Source organism: Ranitomeya variabilis, chromosome 5 (genome assembly GCF_051348905.1).
Source record: "Ranitomeya variabilis isolate aRanVar5 chromosome 5, aRanVar5.hap1, whole genome shotgun sequence".
Taxonomy (NCBI): Eukaryota; Metazoa; Chordata; class Amphibia; order Anura; family Dendrobatidae; genus Ranitomeya; species Ranitomeya variabilis.
This window is the reverse complement of record NC_135236.1, coordinates 471,961,099-471,983,420: the sequence shown is the minus strand read 5'-3', so window position 1 is coordinate 471,983,420 and position 22,322 is coordinate 471,961,099. Positions and strand designations below refer to the sequence as shown.

Sequence of the window (22,322 nt, the reverse complement as noted above, 5' to 3'; positions counted from 1 at the left end):
GTTAATAAATGGCATGCCACCTAGAAACAATGAGTCTTGGAGGTATGAGCTTCACTGCCGGATATCTCCGACATGCCCCTTCCTTTAGTTATAATCTACGGTATATCTTTTGTCTTGTATATAATGAATTGACTGTGGTTGAAGTTGCAGCTTATTCTGGGTTACTTACCCAATTGTCATAAATGGCAGATTTGCCTACTTGCAGGGTCATTATACCGAAGTAAGTTTGTTGCTCAAGTTTCAGGAATGCTTATTGACCATAAGTTTGGAGGCTACTTAGGTGACCTTTCTAGGCCTCCTGCTGTGACAAAAAATATATAGTAAGACAGTATCTGATAATAAACATTTATCAAGTTAGCATGTGCCTTATGTTTATTGGGAAATTGTCTGTACATTTTGCATGAAAAAGCTGTTTAATTTTCTTTTAAAAAGATTTTTGTTAGGGTTCACAGAGTTTTGTCAGAATTCAATGCTCTCTAGTAGCTATGAATCTATTTTTTAGCCATTATCCGTTTGCATATTTGAAATAAAGGGATAATGTAACCATACTGGAAGAAACACTAGAGGAAATTAAAAAAGAGGCCCATTCTTTTGAATGACTTTTTATTGAAAGTGGAGAACAGTGGTTTAAGGCTACAATTGGTTACAAAAGAGAATAAGCAACCTAAATCCTTACAGAATGCTTATTGCAGATTGCTGTACAAGTGCTGCATGGTTCACTGTAATTGTGACCTGGGGAAATGAAAAGGAATTATTACACTTTCTATATATTGCTTATGTCGATGTAAGTTTTATATATAGAATGACTATACAATTGAACTTTACCGTTCTAATAAGCTCAGTATACTTATGTTCTTCATGCTTTGTTTTGCAGATGTCTCTATATAGAACTCTATAGTTAATGCTTGAGCATCATTTCTCATAACTACCGTATGTGTTTTTACTGTTCCTAAGTTGTTTTTCCTGAATATTTATGAATATGTTGGTAACATCCAGTTGTCATTCCCTCTTATCAAAAAGTTTTGCCCATAACACAGTCTTAAACGGTTTTAACAATATCAAGAGATATAATGGGAATGATGGCAACCAGTATTCATTTTTTGGAGGAATAACACACAATTGGCTCAATGCAGAAGTTAGTGGAAAGATGTATTTCATGAAGAATACATGGATTTAGCAACACCTATGAGAGCCAATGCTCAAGTGAGCCATGGATAAAAAGCCAAGTAATCAAAATATGGATACCTAGTAAATCAGTTCAGCACTAAAAAAAAACAGAGGCCTAGCTTAGGCTACGTTCACATTTGCGGTGTGCGCCGCAGCGTCGCCGCCGCAACGCACAACGCAGACAAAAACGCAACACAACGCATGCACAACGCTGCGTTTTGCGCCGCATGCGTTCAACGCATGCGGCGCAAAACGCAGCGTTTTTTGTAAACGCAGTTGCGTTTCCAACAAAAAACGCAGCGTTTTGCGCCGCATGCGTTTTTTGTGCAGTGAGTCATTCTTCATCCCACCCACAAAAAAAAGTGTCTACACAATAGATAAGGGCCACCAATGGCTAGAAGAGGGTTGGTGTTTATGTAATTGTGTATATATACCATGGCAGACATGAATTCCTCCCATTTGCTGGTATTCATGATGGAGCGTCCCTTGGACAGTGTTATCATGGATATGGAGATGGATTTAGCCTTGGCTCATGCCTATGCTGTCGCCTGTGCTCATCAAAGAGAAAGAGAAAAACGGAGATGGATTCATCGCAGATTTTGGATACACCCTATCTTGGAAGTCCGGGAGAGCCGTGGAGCATACCATAGCTTGTTTGGCGAACTGAATGAGAACCTGGAGAAGTATTTCGAGTACACCAGGATGTCTCAGGAGAGCTTCCGGTATCTTCTGCGTCGGGTGGAAGGAGCCATCAGCAGGCAGGATACTCAGCTCCGGAGAGCTATATCCGCAGAGGAGCGGCTGCTGGTGACTCTACGGTACGTAGCTGTTTGAATGACTTGAGATATGTTCGGCTACGTTCACATCTTCCCTTTTTTTTTTTTTTTTTTTCTTAATTTTTGTTGGGGGTGGTATGGTCAATGTACTTTTAGGCTGTGTTTCTACGGTCAGTAAGCTTGTTTGACGCTGCAGCGTCAAACAAGCAGCGTCCAGATGTTCCAGCATAGTGGAGGGGATTTTATGAAATCCCGTCTCCACTATGCGTGGAAACCCGCACGCGGAGGCCCTGCGACTCCGGACATGCTGCGCGTCTTTTCAGAACACAGCATGTCCGTACACCTTGCGGGGACGCAGCGTCCCCGCAAGGTATATCACAGGGCCCTACGGCGAGGGGTGCGATGATCCCGGATGTGTACTGTACACATCCGGCACCATTGCGTCCCAGGAAGGGGGCGGGGCTTATCGCCGACCGGCTTCGCCGCTGCAACGATAGCGCCGCGTCTCCGGACAGTGGAGACATACCCTTATAAATTGCAATGTACTAATGTAATTTCTTTATCTTCTTGGCAGTTTCCTGGCTACCGGAGAGACCTTGCGATCCCTTCAATTTCAGTTCCGGATTGGAGTCTCCACTCTCTCGGGAATTATTGCTGAGACCTGCCGCGCTTTGTGGGATAACCTCCGGGAAGAATTTTTACCCGTCCCTACAAGCGATATCTGGTTGGCCAACGCCGAGAAATTTGAGGAAGTGTGTTCGTTTCCAAACTGTATTGGCGCGGTGGATGGCAAGCACATTCGTATTACCAAGCCAGGGAAAAGTGGATCCCTTTTCTATAACTACAAAAAATATTTTTCCACTGTGCTGATGGCAATTGCCGGTGCGGACTGCCGTTTTCTGGCAGTCGACATTGGTGCTTTTGGCCGGTCAAATGACTCGCGCACATTCAAAGAGTCTGATATGGGCCAAAAATTATATGGCAACAATTTCAATTTCCCCCAGCCACGACCTCTTCCCCACACCGAAGGCCCTGCGATGCCATTTGTTGTGGTTGGGGATGAGGCATTCCAAATGTCTGCCAACCTATTGAAACCCTACTCAAGTCGGGGCTTGGACCACACGAAAAGGGTGTTCAATTACAGACTGTCCAGGGCCAGAAGGACTGTGGAGTGCGCCTTTGGCATCCTTGTCTCTAAATGGCGGATATTAGGATCCGCCATTAATCTGAAAACTGAGACAGTGGATGAGGTGGTGAAGGCGTGTGTGGTTCTCCACAATTTTATTCTGGCCAAAGAGAGACTGAACGTTGATCTGGATGAAACCATAGCCAACCCATTGCCCAATTTCCATGATCATCCTCTGAGGTCAAGCGTGGAAATTGCGCAGATGAGGGACCGTTTTGCGGCCTATTTTGTGTCAGATGTTGGCCGTCTGTCATGGCAAGATTCAATGGTGTAATAAACTGTTGGACTGTATTCTGGTGTGACTATGCTAAAAATAGTTCACCAATGTAAATGTGCCTTATCTAAAAAACTTGTAAACCTTTGTTTTTAAAATGTTGTGTTTTAATAAAAAAAATTTCTTACGTTTTCTACCATGCTTCCAAGACAAAATTTATACCATACCATATTTATTTGTTTGTCAGATCGCCGTGTATCGTTGTGTTTGACAGCAAAATCAACGATACCAGCGATGTTTTACACTGGTAACCAGGGTAAACAACGGGTTACCAAGCGCATGGTCGCGCTTAGTAACCCGATGTTTACCGTGGTTACCAGTGTTAATTGTAAACTAAAAAATAAAAATAAATATACTCATCTTCGCGTCCCCTGGCGTCCACTTCCTGCACTGAGTGAGCGCCGGCCGTAAAGTGAATGCACAGCACAGCGTTGCTGTGAGGGACGTCACTCAGTCAGTGCAGGGAAGCTGACGCCGGGGGATGCGATTGTGAATATTTTTTTTTTTTGCATTTTACACTGGTAACCAGGGTAAACATCGGAAGTGCGCCCTGCGCTTAGCAACCCGATGTTTAACATGGTTACCCGGGGACCTCGGCATCGTTGGTCGCTGGAGAGCGGTCACACAGACCGCTCTCCAGCTCCCAAATAGCGATGCTGCAGTGAATTGCATCGTTGTCTGTTTTGCTGCAGCATTGTTAAGTGTGAAGGTACCTTTACAGTATGTGTCCACGTTCAGGATTGCATCCTGAATTGCTCAGGTTTTTTCATCAATATTTGTAAGCCAAAACCAGGAGTGGAACAATTAGGAAAAGTAGAATAGAAACATATGCTCCACTGCTGTATTTATTACCCACGCCTGGTTTTGGCTACAAATATTGAATTAAAATCCGGACCAAATCCGGATGCAATCCTGAGCGTGGACACATACCCTTTTTCTTTGAAAACAACTCATACACTTTAGTGTTTGGAAACACCTCATACAGCAATGAAAGACACCCAAAGAAACGGTCAAATTAAAAAATCCAAAAATACTGTCTGACATTGCATATATGAGGTGTTTGAAGCACAAATAAACGACGCACGGAGTGAATTACCGAGCAGTGTACTTGAAAAGAAGACCAAATATTGTATACAAAAAATTAAATTTTTATTGAGGGGAAACAGAAAAAAAAGGGAAAAGAAAATTATGGGGTTTCAACAGCCGAGGGGGGATCAATATCCGCTACCACCGGTGACCGGTAGCTTCTAGTTCTGGACCTGGGAGTGGGAGTGGTAGAGGAGGAGGAGGAGGAGGAGCCGCCATACTCGAGTAAGCTTGATGGCAGGTCCAAACCCCCCGCAGGGTACACTAGGGAGACCGCCTCGTCAGTAGAGGAGGGAGGAGGCAACACAAGCCGCCTTCGTTTTTGGCTTGGTTGGCCCTGGCTGCTCCTGCTGTGGCTAGAGCCACGACGAGATGGTGTGTGTCCTGGAGCAGCCAGAACCTGTGCCTCTGTGTGTTTGTCTGTGTGCCTCCTCTTTTTTTTCCTTTTCCTGCCTTCTGCGGCATCTCCCCCAGAAGCACTCCTACGGGAGGATGAGGGCCTGGCAGGAGCAGGAGTGGGCCGCACACTGGTATGGTGCCTGTGGTGGCGTCGCCCGGCACTTGGACCAGGGTGGGGGGGCTGGAGTGACTCTGCAGCAGTAGTCGGAGTCACGCTAGCCAGCGACGGCACTACGGGCAGTGTCGCTGACTGCGCGACCCGAGACTGCTGCAGAGCCCTCACGTAAGAATTGTTGCAGTCCTGCATCACCGAAATCTGGAGTTCCGGCGTAAGGTTTTCCACCATGCCTTTAGCAAGTGTGCTGAAGAAATGTTTTGCCGGATTTGAGAGCTCGGCTTCCAGGATTTCAAGGCGCCGTCCCATACTGGACATTTCATCTCTCAACGCCTTGAAACCGTTCTGGAACACCGTGCCCAAGTGCAAAAATTCAGGCATGACTGACCTGTCCGAGGCCCGCTGGCGCTGTCGGGAATACCCGAACGAAGGTGCGCCAGAGGCCTCGGGCAGGGGAAAACCTGACGTACCGGCAGCCGGTTCTCCAGATGATGGTGGTGCAGGCCTGCTGTCGCTGTGGGATGGCTGTGACGGCTCAGATGGCGATCCATGAAGTTCCGCTTCACAGGGGGGAGCTCGCTGGAGGGTGCTGCTGTGTGTCCTGTGAAAAGATAATGAGAAAATTAGTCTTCAATTAATAACCTATCACATACGCCAACTCCTGTCAAAAAAATTACATGACACATCAAAACATTACAATCCCCTGTCTCTCAGTCTGTGTGGCCTATAATAAATTGCTGATTGTTATCGCCAGCTGACCATTAGGGCTCACGATAACAATCATGGACATACCGACGGCAGAAAATGACTGTACATTCCCTCTGCCAAAGGCAATGCATACCCCTGTCATATTTTTAAAAAATTATTGTGTGAAAAACTAATTTCAAGATGCTGGCTATGTTGCAAAAATAATATAAAATTTAAGGTCTATAAAAGAATTAAAAAAAAATAAAAACCAGACTTTGCTGATCTGATCGCAGGAATGTCCATGACGTTAGGATCATGTGATCGAGACGTCATCATTATTCCTGCGATCAGAACTACACTGACTCAGAACGGAACCTGTCAGGAACTACAAGGACTCTTGCTTAACCTAAAATAATTACCGTGGATGGCCAATATGCTACGCTGACTACATTGATGGCCAATACACTATGTGCCTGGGAAATGTACTATGTGGATACGTGGCTAGAACGTGTACTATGTGGCTGCGATATAGTGGCCTGTAAATATACTATGTGTGTGGATGCACAATGTACGTGGCTGGTCAATGTACTATGTGGCTGTGCAATATGTTATGTGTCTGGGCAATGTACAATGTGCAATTTGTTATGTTGACAAAATACTTACTGTCGGCGGCCAAGGACCGGTCTTAAGAACTGTAGTGCCCTGTTGTACTTGTAGGGCACCGACTTGGCCGCAGCAGCACCACTCCTCGATTGCTCCTCCTCTGCACGGAGCCCCTTATTGAAACGGTCCTTTATGGATCGCCATCTGGTCCTCAACTTTTTCACTGTGAATGCAAAGAAAAAAAAAGGTTACATATGTCGCATTTTAAAAGGATAAAACAACCGTGTGTGATGCAAAGTTTAGGCGTTGATAGCATCACACACGGTTGTGTTTATCCTGGCAAGATGGGTCATAGCAGCGTCTCAGCAATACTCACTAAAGGTGCCTTTGTCCTTCGCTGAGGCACTGTCAAAGCCATCCCACAGCGACTTTGCCACCTCTGCCCACAAACGCCTCGACACCACCTGGTCCATGTGCCGAGGGTCACGGCTGTCCCACAACGGGCCACGCTCCTGGATGCTGGAGATCAGGAGCTCCACATCAATACACTCCCTGTGGTCCCGTTGTGAAACCTAGAAAAAATAGAAAACAAAAAGGTTACAAATAGGCAAATATAAACAACCATCATCAGCACGTGGCATGATTTGTACCTTTGCCCTATCCTTTGCCATTTGATGTATCTATATTGATGGTTTCTACACCTGTATTTTTGAATGTTTTTGTGCAGGGAGTTCAACTGTATGTTACCTTCCCCCAAATACTTGCTGCCCTGAAAAGCTATATGTAATTAAGCTTAGTAAACAGCCCTAGTGAAACCAGGTTGCTCCTAATGTTCCTCCCAGCAGGATGCTACTCCAAAAAAAAGATAAAAAAAAAAAAACAAATACTCACTTGCCGGCCTGACGACCCATCTTGGCACCGATCTCCCTGCTCCCGCTGTGTGCCTTCCCCCTCACTTGAAGAAGCCTGTAAAAAAATGTATACAAAAATTAGTGACAATGCTACAAATGGCAGCGAATAGTAAGCAACTGGACATAATTACTCACCGCACTCCCCCTCGCCGATTGCCTATGTTCAGACTCTGACTCACTCGTCATTCTTGCAAGTTTGCTCTGCAATGAAAAAATGAGCAAAAAATCACATCCAAATCTAACACATACAATAAAATCGGCATAAAAAATTAAAACAACCACAATTGACTGTTGACTGATAGGACAATGCAAACTGAAAAAGCGACACCACAACGCCATACATTGCAAGAGAATACAATAGAAGAAACTACAAGAATAGACCCAAAAAAATTTTACCAAAAAAAGACACCAATGTCCAAATTTTTAAATATAAAAAAACTGTACAGGGAAAAAAAAGGCACAATGAAATAGCAAACTGCACGCAATACTTTACAATAGCAACAAGACATGATCCAAAACAACACCATCTGGTGACATCTACCACAGAAATACATCTGGAGAAGGCGATAAATACCATTCTAGATAATAAGCAATAAACATTACAGGACAACCGCTGTTACAATATACAGCAACCAAAAGAAAAACCATAGTCAAATAGAAAAGAAAACACAAGAAATTTTAAAAAAAGGGCCCAAAAAAAAAAAAAAAAAAAAAAATTAACTACACACTTGGCTATGGAAACATTCAATACAGGAGATATATATATGGAAGCCATACAGAAAACGACGTAACCATAATACAATTAAACATATAATGGCATATAGCAGCACGGAACAATACAATACAAATGAAACATCATAAATGTAGCCCCCCACCAGCAAGAAAAGACACTCAAGGAAAGAAAAAAAAATGCCAACAGCATAATAAAACACAGCAAGACATGAGCCTAGAAAACGCCATACGGTTACCCCAACAATAGAAGCCAGAAAAAGACATGCACCACAAATTTTACAATAAAAAATCTTACAAAAAAAAGGCATTGAACATCCGCATGACACAAGAACAACCAAAAATAAATCCAAAACCAATCCAAACCCAGCAAGGCCGCACACAAGAAACGCCAGCATATATCAGAAACACATTAAAAAAAAATGTTAGTATTCAATAACAACCTACAGTGCCATAACCGTACAATATCACAGAGCAAACATTGCACAAATTAAATCAAAAACAAGAAATAAAACACAGAAAAAAAATTATGCAAAGAGAAATATATACTTACAGGTTTGGAAAGCAGGTTGCTCCTCTCAGTGTCTTCTCTGTGTGTTGTGTGAATAGCCTTGTGAAAGACAATGGCAAACCCCCCCCCCTTTTTTTATATATATAGTGCTTTTTTTAAGTGTCTAGACAAAGTCTAGACAATGTTTTGCATTTTTGAAAGAAAAACGCATGCGTCGTACAACGCATCACGACGCAAGTACTTGCGTCGTCTGCGTTGTCAATGCAAGTCAATGGGAAAAAAGGCGCATTGACGACGCAAACACGACGCAAACACGACGCATGCGTTTTTAAAAAAGTCTGCGCCGCCAAAAAAATGCAACATGTTGCGTTGGCCGCGCCCTGGCAGGTGCGCCCTAACGCCGCATGCGGCGTACGACGCACCACAACGCATGACAACGCATGTACATGCGGCGCCATGCGGCCCCAATGTTAAAGATAGGGCCGCACGACGCATGCGGTGCGTTGCGGCGGCGACGCTGCGGCGCACACCGCAAATGTGAACGTAGCCTTAAATACTTTTTTCCCCACTGTATATAATATCATGCTCACAGTTAAAGGAATGTTCTCAAGTTGTTTCTTCAGCAACTCAGAGCTGTGCAGTCTCCTTACTTCCTTATTGCTGTGTGAGCGGGCACTCCTCCTTGATTGACTGTTCTGGTAGGAGCTCTGTCCTGCTATGAAACGCTAATAGTCTATTAGTCCGAGTACACACTGTTATCACTATATTTCCTTAAGTTGTTTGTGGCTGCCAGACTTGATACCTGAAACCCCTTTCCCCCCTGACTGCACCCCTGGCTCCTATTTTCAGTAGTTGATCTGGCACAATATCTTTGTTGTAATTTGACACAAAAGGAAAATCATGCATGTAAGAAGTGGTAAGCTGGGCCCCTGTCTGGCAGTCTTAGATTACTGATGTAGCCACTGAACAGTGTCTGTAAATTAATTCTCATCATCGTGAATGAAATACACACAAAAGTATACACAGCAAAACACTCTAAAACCTGTGCAACTACAAATCTTTGGCATTACGTAGCCCTAAGATTATAATTAAGGCTACCCTATATCCGGGCTGGGCAATTAATTTTGCCAAGGGCCCACATGAGAGACCGTGACTGTTGTGCAGGGCCTCACTAATGGGCTGAAATAATTTCTGATCAATATTAATATTATAATTTTTTTAATTGTATCACTTAATATTGAGCAGAATTAAGTAGGCTGACATCCCCTAATATACTATGAGCCCGTACACAGCCCTCCTATATACCGTAAGGTCCTACACTTAGGCCACTATATAAAGTATGAGTCCCCAAATAGCCACCTATATACAGTATGAGCCCCAACATAGCCACCTATATACAGTATGAGCTCCCACATAGCTTCTCTGTATAAAATGGGCCCTCACATAGCCTCCTATATTCAGTATGAACCCCACATAGCCTCCTGTATACGGTTTGAGCCCCCCACATAACCTCTTATATACATTATGAGCCCTCCAATAAAGTATAATTACTGTACCATCCAGCATATAGAACATCACATAAGTGGTTACACTCAATTAACTACCCATGTGTTGCTAAATTGTCCATTATCTCTTCCTCTGTCCCTATGTATCCATTCAAATATTCACCTTTTTTCATACATATGCTCCAGTCTCCTCTTTTTTTTTTTTTTGACTACCTTTCTTTGGATTAGGGAAGGTTCACATTGCGTTATTGGGTGATCGCTAACGGACAGCGTTGCACGGCGAAAATGTTGCAATTAACGCCGTGCAACGGGTCCGTTAGCGCACCCATTGACAGCAATGTAAATTTTGCCTGCAGAGCATCGCTAGCGCGTGCCAGTTTCGGCACCCGCTAGCGATGTGCCGTTCTTTTGTGATGGCGCACCCGAGGTCCGTTCCCCGCTGTGGCAGATCGGGGATCTGCACTAGCGGGGATGTTAACGCGACCCCTAAACGCGGCCCCGAAAAAGACATTGCGTTAGCGCAATCCGCTAGCGCTAAACGGATTTTCCTAACGCAATGTGAACCTAGCCTTACAGGTATCTGTCTTTTTTTAGATTTTTAGATATTCTCCACATGTCTGAGCACAAATTTGAAAAATTAACAATAATTAAAGCTAAATACACCAGTGCAATTGGACTGCTACCGCGATTGAACCAACACATCCCAATCATAGACGACGAACCTTTATTTAATTTACATTGACACAGCCCAGTGTTAATCTGGTAAAAAAAATCCATCTGGGCTCCAATTACCACTCTTCTCCCTGTTGCTTACCTTCACTTTGTCAATGCACTGTAGTTTCAACAGAGAACCATCACACTGGTGGTGTCACTTACAGTGGCAGAGGATCACGGGCAATTTTGACCCATTTTCTTTTTCCCTTGCTGCTGGTACATGTTCCTAAGCTCTCTTCAGCGCAGTTTTTTTTTTTTTTTCTTACATTTTCTATTTCTGATGCCTTTCAACATGAGTCCCGTATGGGAGCAGAGATGGGAAATAGGAAATATGACCTCCATTTGTGTCCATTGTGACTTATTGCCAAGTGTATGTATAAGACCAATCGGTCACTTAAGAACTTACAATGTCCGACTAGCTATGAGATAATTATCAATGTCTGATTAGTTTATGGTCTTAGATCTGTACAGACATGGCATGATGTATACCTCTGCCCTTCTAGTCTCCCTGCTCATGAAGCCTTCTTGTTCTTTTTTTTTTTTTTTTCTTCTTCTTCTTCTGAACCTGCCATATGATGGTATTTACACATACATCTAGGGTCATTTGATCCATATAGCTGCCCTGACCATACGGGGCTGTAGTGCATGACTCTGGGATCGACTGTCAGGTTGTATTTATGGGACTAACTCTATGGGAGTTCCCTAAATTGTTCATAACATAAGATATTTATTTAGAACTCTTTATTGTCCTTTTAAGGTAAATCAGGCACAGGCTGGCCAAACGATTATTAGTAGATAAGAGTGCTCACGTTATATATATGACTACCCATTATTATACATAGAGATATTTTGTCGTATATTTGCTTCTTATTATTTTTCTTGGTAGGCTCACAAGTTGACATGGAATATGTATTATTCATGAGTGGGGGGGTGTTTTTTGTATATTGCATGATTTTAATTGTTTTTATGTATTTCTTTTGAGGTGATAATAAAGGTTTTGGATATTTTTACTTAACGTGGTTGTGCATGCCTCCTACTAGTCCAGTCTTTCTTCTTCTTGTAGTTACTAATGGTTATGGACTAGGTATTGTACCCCTCTTCTTGCGAATTGTCTTATCAACCATAGTGCACCCTTTCTTGTTGATTTATGATATAATTAGAGGGACTTCTGAAAGACTGTTTCTTAACCCCTTAACGACCGCCGATACGCCTTTTAACGGCGGCAGTTAAGGGTACTTAAACCACAGCGCCGTTAATTAACGGCGCTGTGGAAAAAGTGAATAGCGCCCCCAGAGTCGGAGTGTCTCTGGGGTCTCGGTTACCGGGGGTAGCCGAGACCCCAGAGAACATGATTCAGGGGTTTTTTACCGACCCCCGGGTTGTGATCGCCGGTAATTGACCGTTTACCGGCGGTCGCAAAAAAAACCCCAAAAAACGCGATTTCCCATTTAATTTCTCTGTCCTCCGATGTGATCGCACATCAGAGGACAGAGAAATGGGTTCCCCGATCGCCCCCCGATACTCACCTGTCTCCCCTGGTGCTCCTCGTGGCTCCCGATGGGCGCTGCCATCTTGTTCTGGCCAAAAAATGGCGGGCGCATGCGCAGTGCGCCTGCCGGCCGGCACCCAGAAGATCTTTGGGGTCTTGGCTGCCGGGGGTAGCCGAGACCCCAAAGAACATGATCGAGGTCGGTTTTTACCGACCCCTGTTTAGCGATCGCCGGCGACCGCAAAAAAAAAGCTGTGTGTCATTCTCTGTTCTCTGATGTGATCGCACATCAGAGGACAGAGAAATAGGGGGATTCGGGGACCCTGTTATACTTACCGGTGTCCCTCGGTCCTCCTGCGTCCCCTCCTGCTCGCCGGCTTCTTCATCTGGTAAGAAAATGGCGGGTGAATGCGCAGTGCGCCCGCCATGATCTGCCGGCCGGCAGCTAGAGGAGTTGGGGCTAAATTTAGGGTTAAGGGTGGGGCTAAATTTTAGGGTTGGGGCTAAATTTAGGGTTAGGGTTGGGGCTAAATTTAGGGTTAGGGTTGGGGCGAAATTTAGGGTTAGGGTTGGGGTGAAATTTAGGGTTAGGTTTGGGGCTAAAGTTAGGGTTAGAGTTGGGATTAGGGTTTGGATTAGGGTTGGCATTAGGGTTACGTTTGTTTTTAAAGTTAAGGTTAGGGTTGGGATTAGGGTTAGGGGTGTATTGGGATTAGGGTTAGGTTTGAGGTTAAGGTTGAGATTAGGATTAGGGGTGTGTTGGATTTAGGGTTTTGATTAGGGTTATGGTTAGTGTTGAGATTAGGGTTGTTTTGGGGTTAGGGTTGTGATTATCGTTAGGGTTCTAATTAGGATTATGGATCGGGTTGGGATTAGGGTTAGGGGTGTGTTGGGGTTAGGGTTGGAGTTAGAATTGGGGGGTTTCCACTGTTTAGGCACATCAGGGGGGTCTCCAAACACGACAGCCAATTTTGCGCTCAAAAAGTCAAATTGTGCTCCCTCCCTTCTGAGCTCTGCCGTGCGCCCAAACAGTGGTTCCCCCCACACACTGGGTACCAGCATACTCAGGACAAATTGGACAACAACTTTTGGGGTCCAATTTCTCTTGTTACCCTTGTGAAAATAAAAACTTGGGGGCTAAAAAATCTTTTTTGTAAAAAAAAATATTTTTTATTTTCACGACTCTGCATTATAAACATCTGTGAAGCACTTGGGCATTCAAAGTTCTCACCACACATCTAGATAAGTTCCTTTGGGGGTCCAGTTTCCAAAATGGGGTCACTTGTGGGGGGTTTCTACTGTTTAGATACATCAGGGGCTCTGCAAACGCAACATAACGCCCTCAGACCATTCTATCAAAGTCTGCATTCCAAAACGGTGCTCCTTCCCTTCCGAGCTCTGCCATGCGCCCAAACAGTGGTTTACCCCCACATATGGGGTATCGGCCTACTCAGCATAAATTGCACAATAAATTTTGGGGTCCAATTTATGCTGTTACCCTTGTGAAAGTAAAAATTTGGGGGTGAAAAGATCATTTTTGTGGAAAAAATGATTTTTTTATTTTCATGGCTCTACATTATAAACTTCTGTGAAGCAGTTGGGGATGCGTAATGCTCACCACACATCTAGATAAGCTCTTTGGGGGGTTTCCAAAATGGGGTCACTTGTGGGGGGGTTTCTACTGTTTAGGTACATCAGGAGCTCTGCAAATGCAACATGACGCCCGCATACCATCCCATCAAAGTCTGCATTCCAAGCGGCTCTCCTTCCCTTCCAAGCCCCGATGGGTGCCCAAACAGTGCCCCCCCCACATATCTGGATATCTGGTATCAGCATAAGCGTACTTAGGACAAACTGGTCAACAGATTTTGGGGTCCAATGTCTCCTGTTACCCTTGAGAAAATAAAAAATTGCAGGCTAAAAAATCATTTTTGAGGGAAAAAAAAAGATTTTTTTATTTTCACGGCTCTACGTTATAAATTTCTGTGAAGCACTTGGGGGTTTAAAGTGCTCACCACACCACACATCTAGATAAGTTCCTTAAGGGGTCTAGTTTCCAAAATGGGGTCACTTGTTAGGGGTTTCTACTGTTTAGGCACATCAGGGGTTCTCCAAACGCGACATGGTGTTCGATCCCAATTCCAGCCAATTCTACATTGAAAAAGTCAAATGGTGCTCCTTCTTGTCAGGACTCTGAACATTTTTTATTACCTTTTCTGCATTACTGCCCTTTTCCAAGATGGCGTCTTCGGTCTCATGTGCACTGTGTCTTCCTGCTATAAAACTCCACCCCAACCTTCAGTCTGTGCTAGAGTATTCTGCCTTGCATCCAGCTCCTGACTCTGGTGACTCCCTGGCTATATACCTGCTCCTGTGAACCTGTGTGGTGATCCTGCTACTCTGCTCTGAGTTCCTGCTGCATACTCCAGTTTCCAGTAATCCTCCTTCATCTGCTGCTCGTGTTTACTTCCATCTGCATTTGCTGGACATGTAAGCTGCTGCTCTGCAAAAACCTGAGACTATTACCCAGGTCTCCCTGGTTGAGCTAAGATATTATTTGAACTGCCTTATAAGCATATCTATCTGTGTTTGGACTAAGCAAGGACTTATTCGTGTCAAGTATCCTCAAGAATAATTGTGCTTCATAGACTATCTGCTTGATTGCATTTTCCTCTGAAGTTTCCTATAGACTGCTAAGCTGCGTTTAATATTTACACCAAGTGTGTGGATTTGAGTTTCTCTCTGCACCTGTTTGAATCACCGTGTGATAATATAGACTTTACCACTTATAAAACTGTGTCCTGTAGTTGTCTTTTTCCACGCAAAGAGTCTCCTGAGTTATCCCCTATAATTATTACACTTCTCTTCCAAGCTCTGCAGTGCGCCCAAACAGTGGTTTAGCCCCACATGTGGGGTATCAGCGTATTCAGGAGAAATTGCACAACAAAATTTATGGTTTAATTTCCATTTTTACACTTGTGAAAATAAAAAAAAAATGGTTCTGAAGTAAAATGTTTGCAAAAAAAAGTTAAATGTTCATTTTTTCCTTCCACATTGTTTCAGTTCCTGTGAAGCTCGTAAAGGGTTAATAAACTTCTTGAATGTAGTTTTGAGCACCTTGAGGGGTGCAGTTTTTAGAATGGTGTCACACTTGGTTATTTTCTATCATATAGACCCCTCAAAATGACTTCAAATGTGATGTGGTCCCTAAAATATGGTGTTGTGAAAATGAGAAATTGCTGGTAAACTTTTAACCCTTATAACTCCCTAACACAAAAAAATGTTTCCAAAATTGTGCTGATGTAAAGTAGACATGTGGGAAATGTTATTTATTAACTATTTTTTGTGACATATCTCTCTGATTTAAGGGCATAAAAATACAAAGTTTGAAAATTGCTAAATTTTAAAAATTTTCGCCATATTTGTTTTTTTCATAAATAATCGCAAGTAATATCGAAGAAATGTTACCAGTAACATGAAGTACAATATGTCACGAAAAAACAGTCTCAGAATCAGCGGGATCTGTTAAAGCGTTCCAGAGTTATAACCTCATAAAGTGACAGTGGTCAGAATTGTAAAAATTGGCTCGGTCATTAAGTACCAAATTGGCTGTCACTAAGGGGTTAAACTTTTTTTTTATTATTCCATTCAACTTTTTTAACATAAAGTACATGTATTAGATTTCCTCTTGTGCTTAAAAATTGATTTTTTTTATTTTTTTTTTGCTATTCATTGATTTTCTATTTGTCACAACTACCATAAAGGATGTTACAAGCCTGTTGACCTAATTTTGTAGCTGGATGCTTTTAAGGGTTGCAGTGGGCCCGCCATTCTTATTGACTCCATTATGGTTTTTGTAAAATGTTCCCGTTGGGGCAGAGTGATGGCATCTGAGCTTATCCGATTGCTTTAAAATGCAGGCCTGGAAAAAAATAGCTTATTGAAGACTCTGTAAACTAAGTTTACTGATCAAACCCAGCTTTCATGGATTTTCTATTTCACCCAGCTTCCTCAACATACGATGTATATTCTCCCTTGAACTGGAAATTCAGGCTCGCAGACATAGGGCCATTGCACATATCCAAACCCCAAATATTGCACATCAGTAATTATTAAGCATATATATAAAATATTATTTATTATTATAGCGCCATTTATTCCATGGTGCTTTACATGTGAACAGGGGTATACATAAAAAACAAGTACAGGGTAGGCCATTTATATGGATACACCTAAATAACATGGGAATGGTTGGTGAATCAACTTCCTGTTTGTGGCACACTAGTATATGGGAGGGGAACATCTTTTCAAGATGGTTGGTAGACCATGGTGGCCATTTTGAAGTCGGCAATTTGGGATCAAACTTTATTTTTTTCAATGGGAAGAGAGTCATGTGACACATGAAACTTACTGAGAATTTCACAAGAAAATCAATGGTGTGCTTGGTTTCACGTATCTTTATTCTGTCATGAGTTATTTACAAGTTTATGACCACTTATAAAATGTGTTCAAAGTGCTGCCCATTGTGTTGCATTGTCAATGCAACCCTCTTCTCCCACTCTTGACACACTGATGGCAACACCGCAGAAGAAATGCTAGCACAGGCTTCCAGTATCCGTTGTTTCAGATGCTGCACATCTCGTATCTTCACAGCATAGACAATTGCCTTCAGATGACCCCAAAGATAAAAGTCTAAGGGGGTCAGATTGACCTTGGTGGCCATTCAACTGGCCCACGACGACCAAACCACTTTCCAGGAAACTGTCCATGTAGGAATGCTCAGACCTGACACCCATAATGTGGTGGTGCACCATCTTGGGTGTCTGGCCCGAGCATTCCTACATGAACAGTTTCCTGGAAAGTGGATTGTGGAATTTTGGTTAGTATGGAGTTGATATCTGGTCCAGATAGGTAGATCTGTGTCATCCGCATGGAGGTGATACTGCAAGCCGTGAGATTCTATGAGCTGTCCCAGGCTGAAGGTGTAGATGAGAAGAGCAGGGGCCCTAGGACTGAACCTTGCGGGACACTGACAGGTAGGGGGCAAGGTGAGGAGGTGGTGTGTGAGTGGGAGACACTAAATGTCCCGTCTGTTAGGTAAGACGCGATCCAAGATAAGGCCAAGTCTGTGATGCCAAGATATGAGAGGGTCTGTATTAATAGGGAGTGGTCCACTGTGTCAAAGGCAGAGAAAAGGTCTAGGAGGAGGAGGGCAGAGTAGTGTCGCTTGGCTTTGGCAGTCAATAGGTCATTGGTGACTTTAGTTAGGGCAGTTTCAGTGGAGTGATGCGGTCGGAATCCAGATTGTAAGTGGTCGAAGAGGGAGCAGGAAGAAAGGTGGGAGGACAGTTCGAAATGGATATGTTCTTCCAGTAGTTTTGAGGCATAGGGGAGAAGTGATATGGGGCGATAGCTAGATGCAGAGGATGGGTCAAGCGAGGGCTTTTTGAGGATGGGTGTGATTGAGGCATGTTTGAAGCATCACGGGAAAACACCAGTTGTTAGTGATAGGTTGAAGAGATGGGTTAGGGTTGGGATGAAGACTCTGGTGAGGTTTGTGATGAAATGGGATGGGATTGGGTCAATTGCACAGGTGGTGAGATGTGATCTGGAGAGTAGGGAGGAAAGTTGGTCTTCTGTAATGGTGGAGAAGCTGGTTTTGGAGGAGAAGGGCTGAGAAGTTAGGAAGAGGGTTTGTGGGGGTTGTAGGCCAAAGCTTTCTCTAATATTATCATTTGAAGAATGAGGCAAAGTCATTAGCTGAGGTAAATGAAGAGGGAGGAGGTGCTGGGGGATGGAGGAGAGAATTGAAGGTGTTTAAATAGCTGTTTACGGTTGTGAGACGGAGGATATGAGAGATGGAAGTAGGTTTTTTTTAGCTGTGGCGAGTGTAGCCTTGAAAGTAGTGAGGGACTGTTTGAATTCAATGAAGTGCTGGTTGGAGTGGGATCTTTTCCATCTCCGCTCAACAGCCCTGGAAGCCTGTCTCAGTTGTTTGGTCAAGCTGGTGTGTCAGGGTTGTCTGTTGATTTTGCAAGCTTTGGTATGTGTGAGACGGGCAACCGATTCAAGAGCTGCAGCTATTGTGTTATATAAAGCGGCAGCGGCATCCACATTGTGTAGGGAACTTATGTCTGTAAGAGGGAGAAGGGATTCAGAGAGTGTATAAATAAATAATCATTAGTTTTCAAGAATCATTTGGTCTCAGATGTCAAGTTGTGTGGATTCTGCCAAAGCATCTTTTCTAGAAGAGGCATCTTACAGCACACTCTGTGGAGGTCTGCAGGCCTAAGTTTTTTTGGTTTTTTTTAGCTAAAATTAATTAAAACCTGATTTTATAAAGCTAGTATATAGCTGCCATATAACAAGTAATATAACATATAGGCAAATTATAGATTAGAGCTGTATTGATAATTTTCTTTATCACTCTGATACCTCTTCTGCTCTGTGCTTAAGTTTCTTAACTATATAGTCATTTCTGCCAATATGAATGTGATTAGTAGAATTCTTTTTGTGCGCTTGGCCAAGCATTCTACAATGACCTCACATTGACAGCTGTGTCTGATCCTCAGTCACTTGTGTGTTTTCTATAATCTTGGCTCTTCCTTGTCCTTTGCACAACACTATCCTTACCCATAACTGGGTAGAAAGAAATTGTTGGATTTTTTTCACCGTTCCCTCTTAATTTGCACCTCATTATAGCTTTTTCAGTGTTGAAAGCAGTTGTATACTTTCACACTTCCAATTCTTCTGCATTTAGGGCATGAGTCCTCATTTCACATATGGTAACCTCATAAATAGCAGTGCATTACACAATTGTGTGAATCTATGATTTGCCTTCAAAGAATTTGGCAGTTTATCAGATGGAATGTAATAGCAAACCAAATTGTTTAATGTGAAGCATTTGGAAACATCGCTGTTATATCATGTGCTACATTGGCTTGCCGTTTCTATAATCGCATTTGAAAAACTAATATTTTATGTATCCTACAGAAAAATGTCTTTGACCTCCTTTTGTATTAGGTTTACAAATCTATAAAAATTTTCTATAATTGGTTTAACCTAATAGTATATTTATATAATATATTCACTAATTGGCCATAACCTGAAAACTGAAAGGTAAAGTGAATTGCATTGATCATCTCTTGACGATAGCACGCAACAAGGTGTGGGGTAAAATGGGCAGCAGGTCAACATTCAGTTCATGTAATGGAAGCAGAATAATGGCCAAGAGTATGCAGCTCTAACAGTGGCCACATTGTGATGACTGGGTTGGAGCATTTCTGAAACCAGCTTTGTGGGGTATTTCCACTATGCAGTTGCTATTTCCAAAGGTGGTCTAAGGAAGAAGAAGTGGTGAAGCGGCAAAAATGTCATGAGTGCCTAGGAGTCATTGGTGATTGTACAAAGTAAAGACTAGGCCATTTGGTCCAGTCACACAGAAAATTTACAGCAGCATGTGATTCTTAGGAAGATAATTCTGGCTATGATAAAAAAAAACCAAAAACAAATCATCTGATAGGTTCACTTAAAGGGGTGGTCCGAAGGCAAATCATTTTCTTAACTTTCTATCTATTTCGTCCCATAATCTAAGCTATTTTCTAACATACTTGCTTTTTAAATTCCCTAGCGTTCCCTAACTACACTGTCTAATAGTTATTGTATTTTTTTCTATTTCCTGTCTGATGATTCGTTTGAGCATCACCAGTGCATGCTGGGATACTAAAACAAAGCATCATCAAGGGACAGAGGTTGCGGTCATGGTCACAACCCCTGCCCTCTCCCTGAAACGAAGTGTCATCAGGGGGCAAAGGCTGCAGTCATAGTCACAGCCCCCAATCTGAAACGAAGCATCATCAGTGAGGCTTGTTTCAGGGGCTGGTCCCTGCTCTGTCCCTGAGTGTCTCCCTTGTGCAGTCGCTCTGCTGGCTGGTTATTACTGTTCATGTAACCAGACAACAGACCAGACTCACACAGAGTACTGGGGGAGACATTGCACAAGGCATACACTCAAGGACCGAGCAGGGACCAGCCCCTGAAACGAGCGTCACTGATGACGGGGTGCAGGGACCGTGACAGGGACCGCAGCCTCTGCCCCCAGCATGCATTGGTGACACTCATGAATAGTCATCAGAAAGGAAATAGAAAAAAATACAATAGCTGTTAGACCGTGTAGTTATGGAACTGTAGGGAATTTTTAAAGCAAGTATATTAGAAAATCGCTTAGGTTATGGAAGTAAATAGTTAGGAGACAATTGTTTTTTAAAATTGAGCAGTAAACATGATTGACCGTTTCACTCAGATACCAGTCCTCATTGATAGTTCCACATTTTTTTTCTTTTTTTTATTTGTCTAAAGAAGATTCAATTTACATTCTCTTTTTATAATTATAATTATTCTATTTTTTTTCATTTGTTTTCATTTCTTTAATTTAATTTTTCTATCTTATTTTTCATTTTTTTATATTTTTCTCATTTTTACTTGGTTTTTGTTTTCCTTTTTATTGAATTTTTCATTTTCTTCATTGTCAGCATTTTTTACAGTCTTAAATATTTTCTTTCATTAATTTTCTTTCATTTATTTATTTTTAATGTTTTTTTTTTTTATTCCATTTTTCATTTTTCTATTTTTTTCACTTTTTTTTTTTTCCTTTTACCATGATCACTGCTATTTAGCCCTTTGCTTAGCAACATAAATGGTTAAAGCGAGGTGAGACCAACAGTCTGTCCCACCCCATTTTGGAAAAGTGCTGATAGTATTTATTGACAACTTTTTTTTTGTCCAGGATTTATCTTGGAATATGGACGCTAGTTCTAGAGCTGAACAAGGGAACATAAAATGAGTTCATAGTTTTTCAATTTCTGCTGGCAGTTTTCATTAAAGGGCAGAAGTGATCGGTAGGAGAGTTTTTATCTCTGCAGATGTTTTTGTTATATCTCCAAGGGTGACGTTATAAAGTATAATTCCCTCTTAATACTTCCCAGCAGATTACTATACAGTCTTTTCTTGACTTTTTGATTTATACATCTTAACCCTCCTGCTGAGACACCTAAGGATAGCCAGCACAGGGAGTAGCTAGGTCTGTACTGCTAGCTCTTGTATAAATATATTTTATTGCCCTGTCATACAGCCCACAATCTACTGATTTCCAGAATTTGCTTTGGAGGCACTAGAGATAACCAGAGTAAGCAGTGTACTTTTAGTCGACGTTCTTCTGCATCATGTTGCTCTGCTAGTGCATGGTATTACTACTTTACCTACAGCTGATCTAGTGACAAAGCATCTTGTCCTGTTTGGTTGTGTTATGTGTCTACATAATTGTTCAAAAATGTACCCATATAATTGCCATCATTCTAGTCAGTTATAATTTTTAGTTACTTGGATTCATGCCGTGTTCATCACTTTTAAATTTTTCAACCTACTGGCACAATTTGCATATTTAATTTCCCAGAGGAGCATTGTAAGGCTTAGAAGTCTCTACAAATTGGCATTCCAGGCTAGACGTGTTTCTCTACACAAAGAGAAACGTTTCCCCTTAGATCCAACTAAGAAGCTTCTCATACAGTGAAATCAGAGCTCATACTTTGCACTCTCGAGAGGCACTACCCTGAAACACTGTAAATTGAAATTCCTGTTTGGCTTTTATTCTTAGTCGCATGGCAAGGTTTGTTATAGGATTGATACTGACTTTTGGGATTGCTACTTCCAATAGGTGGCGCTAGACTTCAAGTCCACTTCCTCACTGAAGAGGCAATTTGCATATTCCACCTGCTGACAATATGGGAATTGATCATCACTGTGGGAGCCTGAATAAAACATATTTTTACCCTCTTTTTGACACATAAAAAAATGATCAAATTATGCCCGACTGTCAACACCACTATGATGTACATTGCATCTAATGCCCTTTTATATGCTGTGTGTCAGTTTATCTCAATAACGGAGGGCTCTGTTCCGTAATGTAAGGAACTAAGGGCTGGCAGTGTATTTCTATGAAATCTCTTCCTAAAATTGCTGATATGCTCACATAGACGTAAATGAAGAGAGGTGCGCATGTATGACCACTTTTCTTGTCCTTTCAGTGTGCACTAGTTTTCCCAAATCCCATTTTTTTCTGTTTGCAAGATTTTGCTGCTTTTTTGGCAGTGCAATGTGAATATGCTATTTTCA

At 42.4% G+C, this 22,322-nt stretch overlaps 2 protein-coding genes across 9 annotated transcripts in view; one reads left to right on the top strand and one right to left on the bottom strand.

Moving 5' to 3' along the window:
- Nucleotides 1–22,322, top strand: part of METTL25 (methyltransferase like 25) — a 290,596-nt gene that overhangs the window by 136,234 nt on the left and 132,040 nt on the right. The window lies entirely within an intron of this gene.
- Nucleotides 4,517–7,689, bottom strand: LOC143776267 (uncharacterized). The gene is made up of 5 exons (XM_077265464.1): nt 7,340–7,689; nt 7,185–7,259; nt 6,670–6,865; nt 6,354–6,516; nt 4,517–5,604 (listed from the first exon to the last, which is right to left on the bottom strand). The coding sequence occupies exons 1-5, from the start codon at nt 7,541–7,543 to the stop codon at nt 4,590–4,592; spliced, it is 1,653 nt and encodes a 550-aa protein (XP_077121579.1). The 5' UTR covers nt 7,544–7,689; the 3' UTR covers nt 4,517–4,589.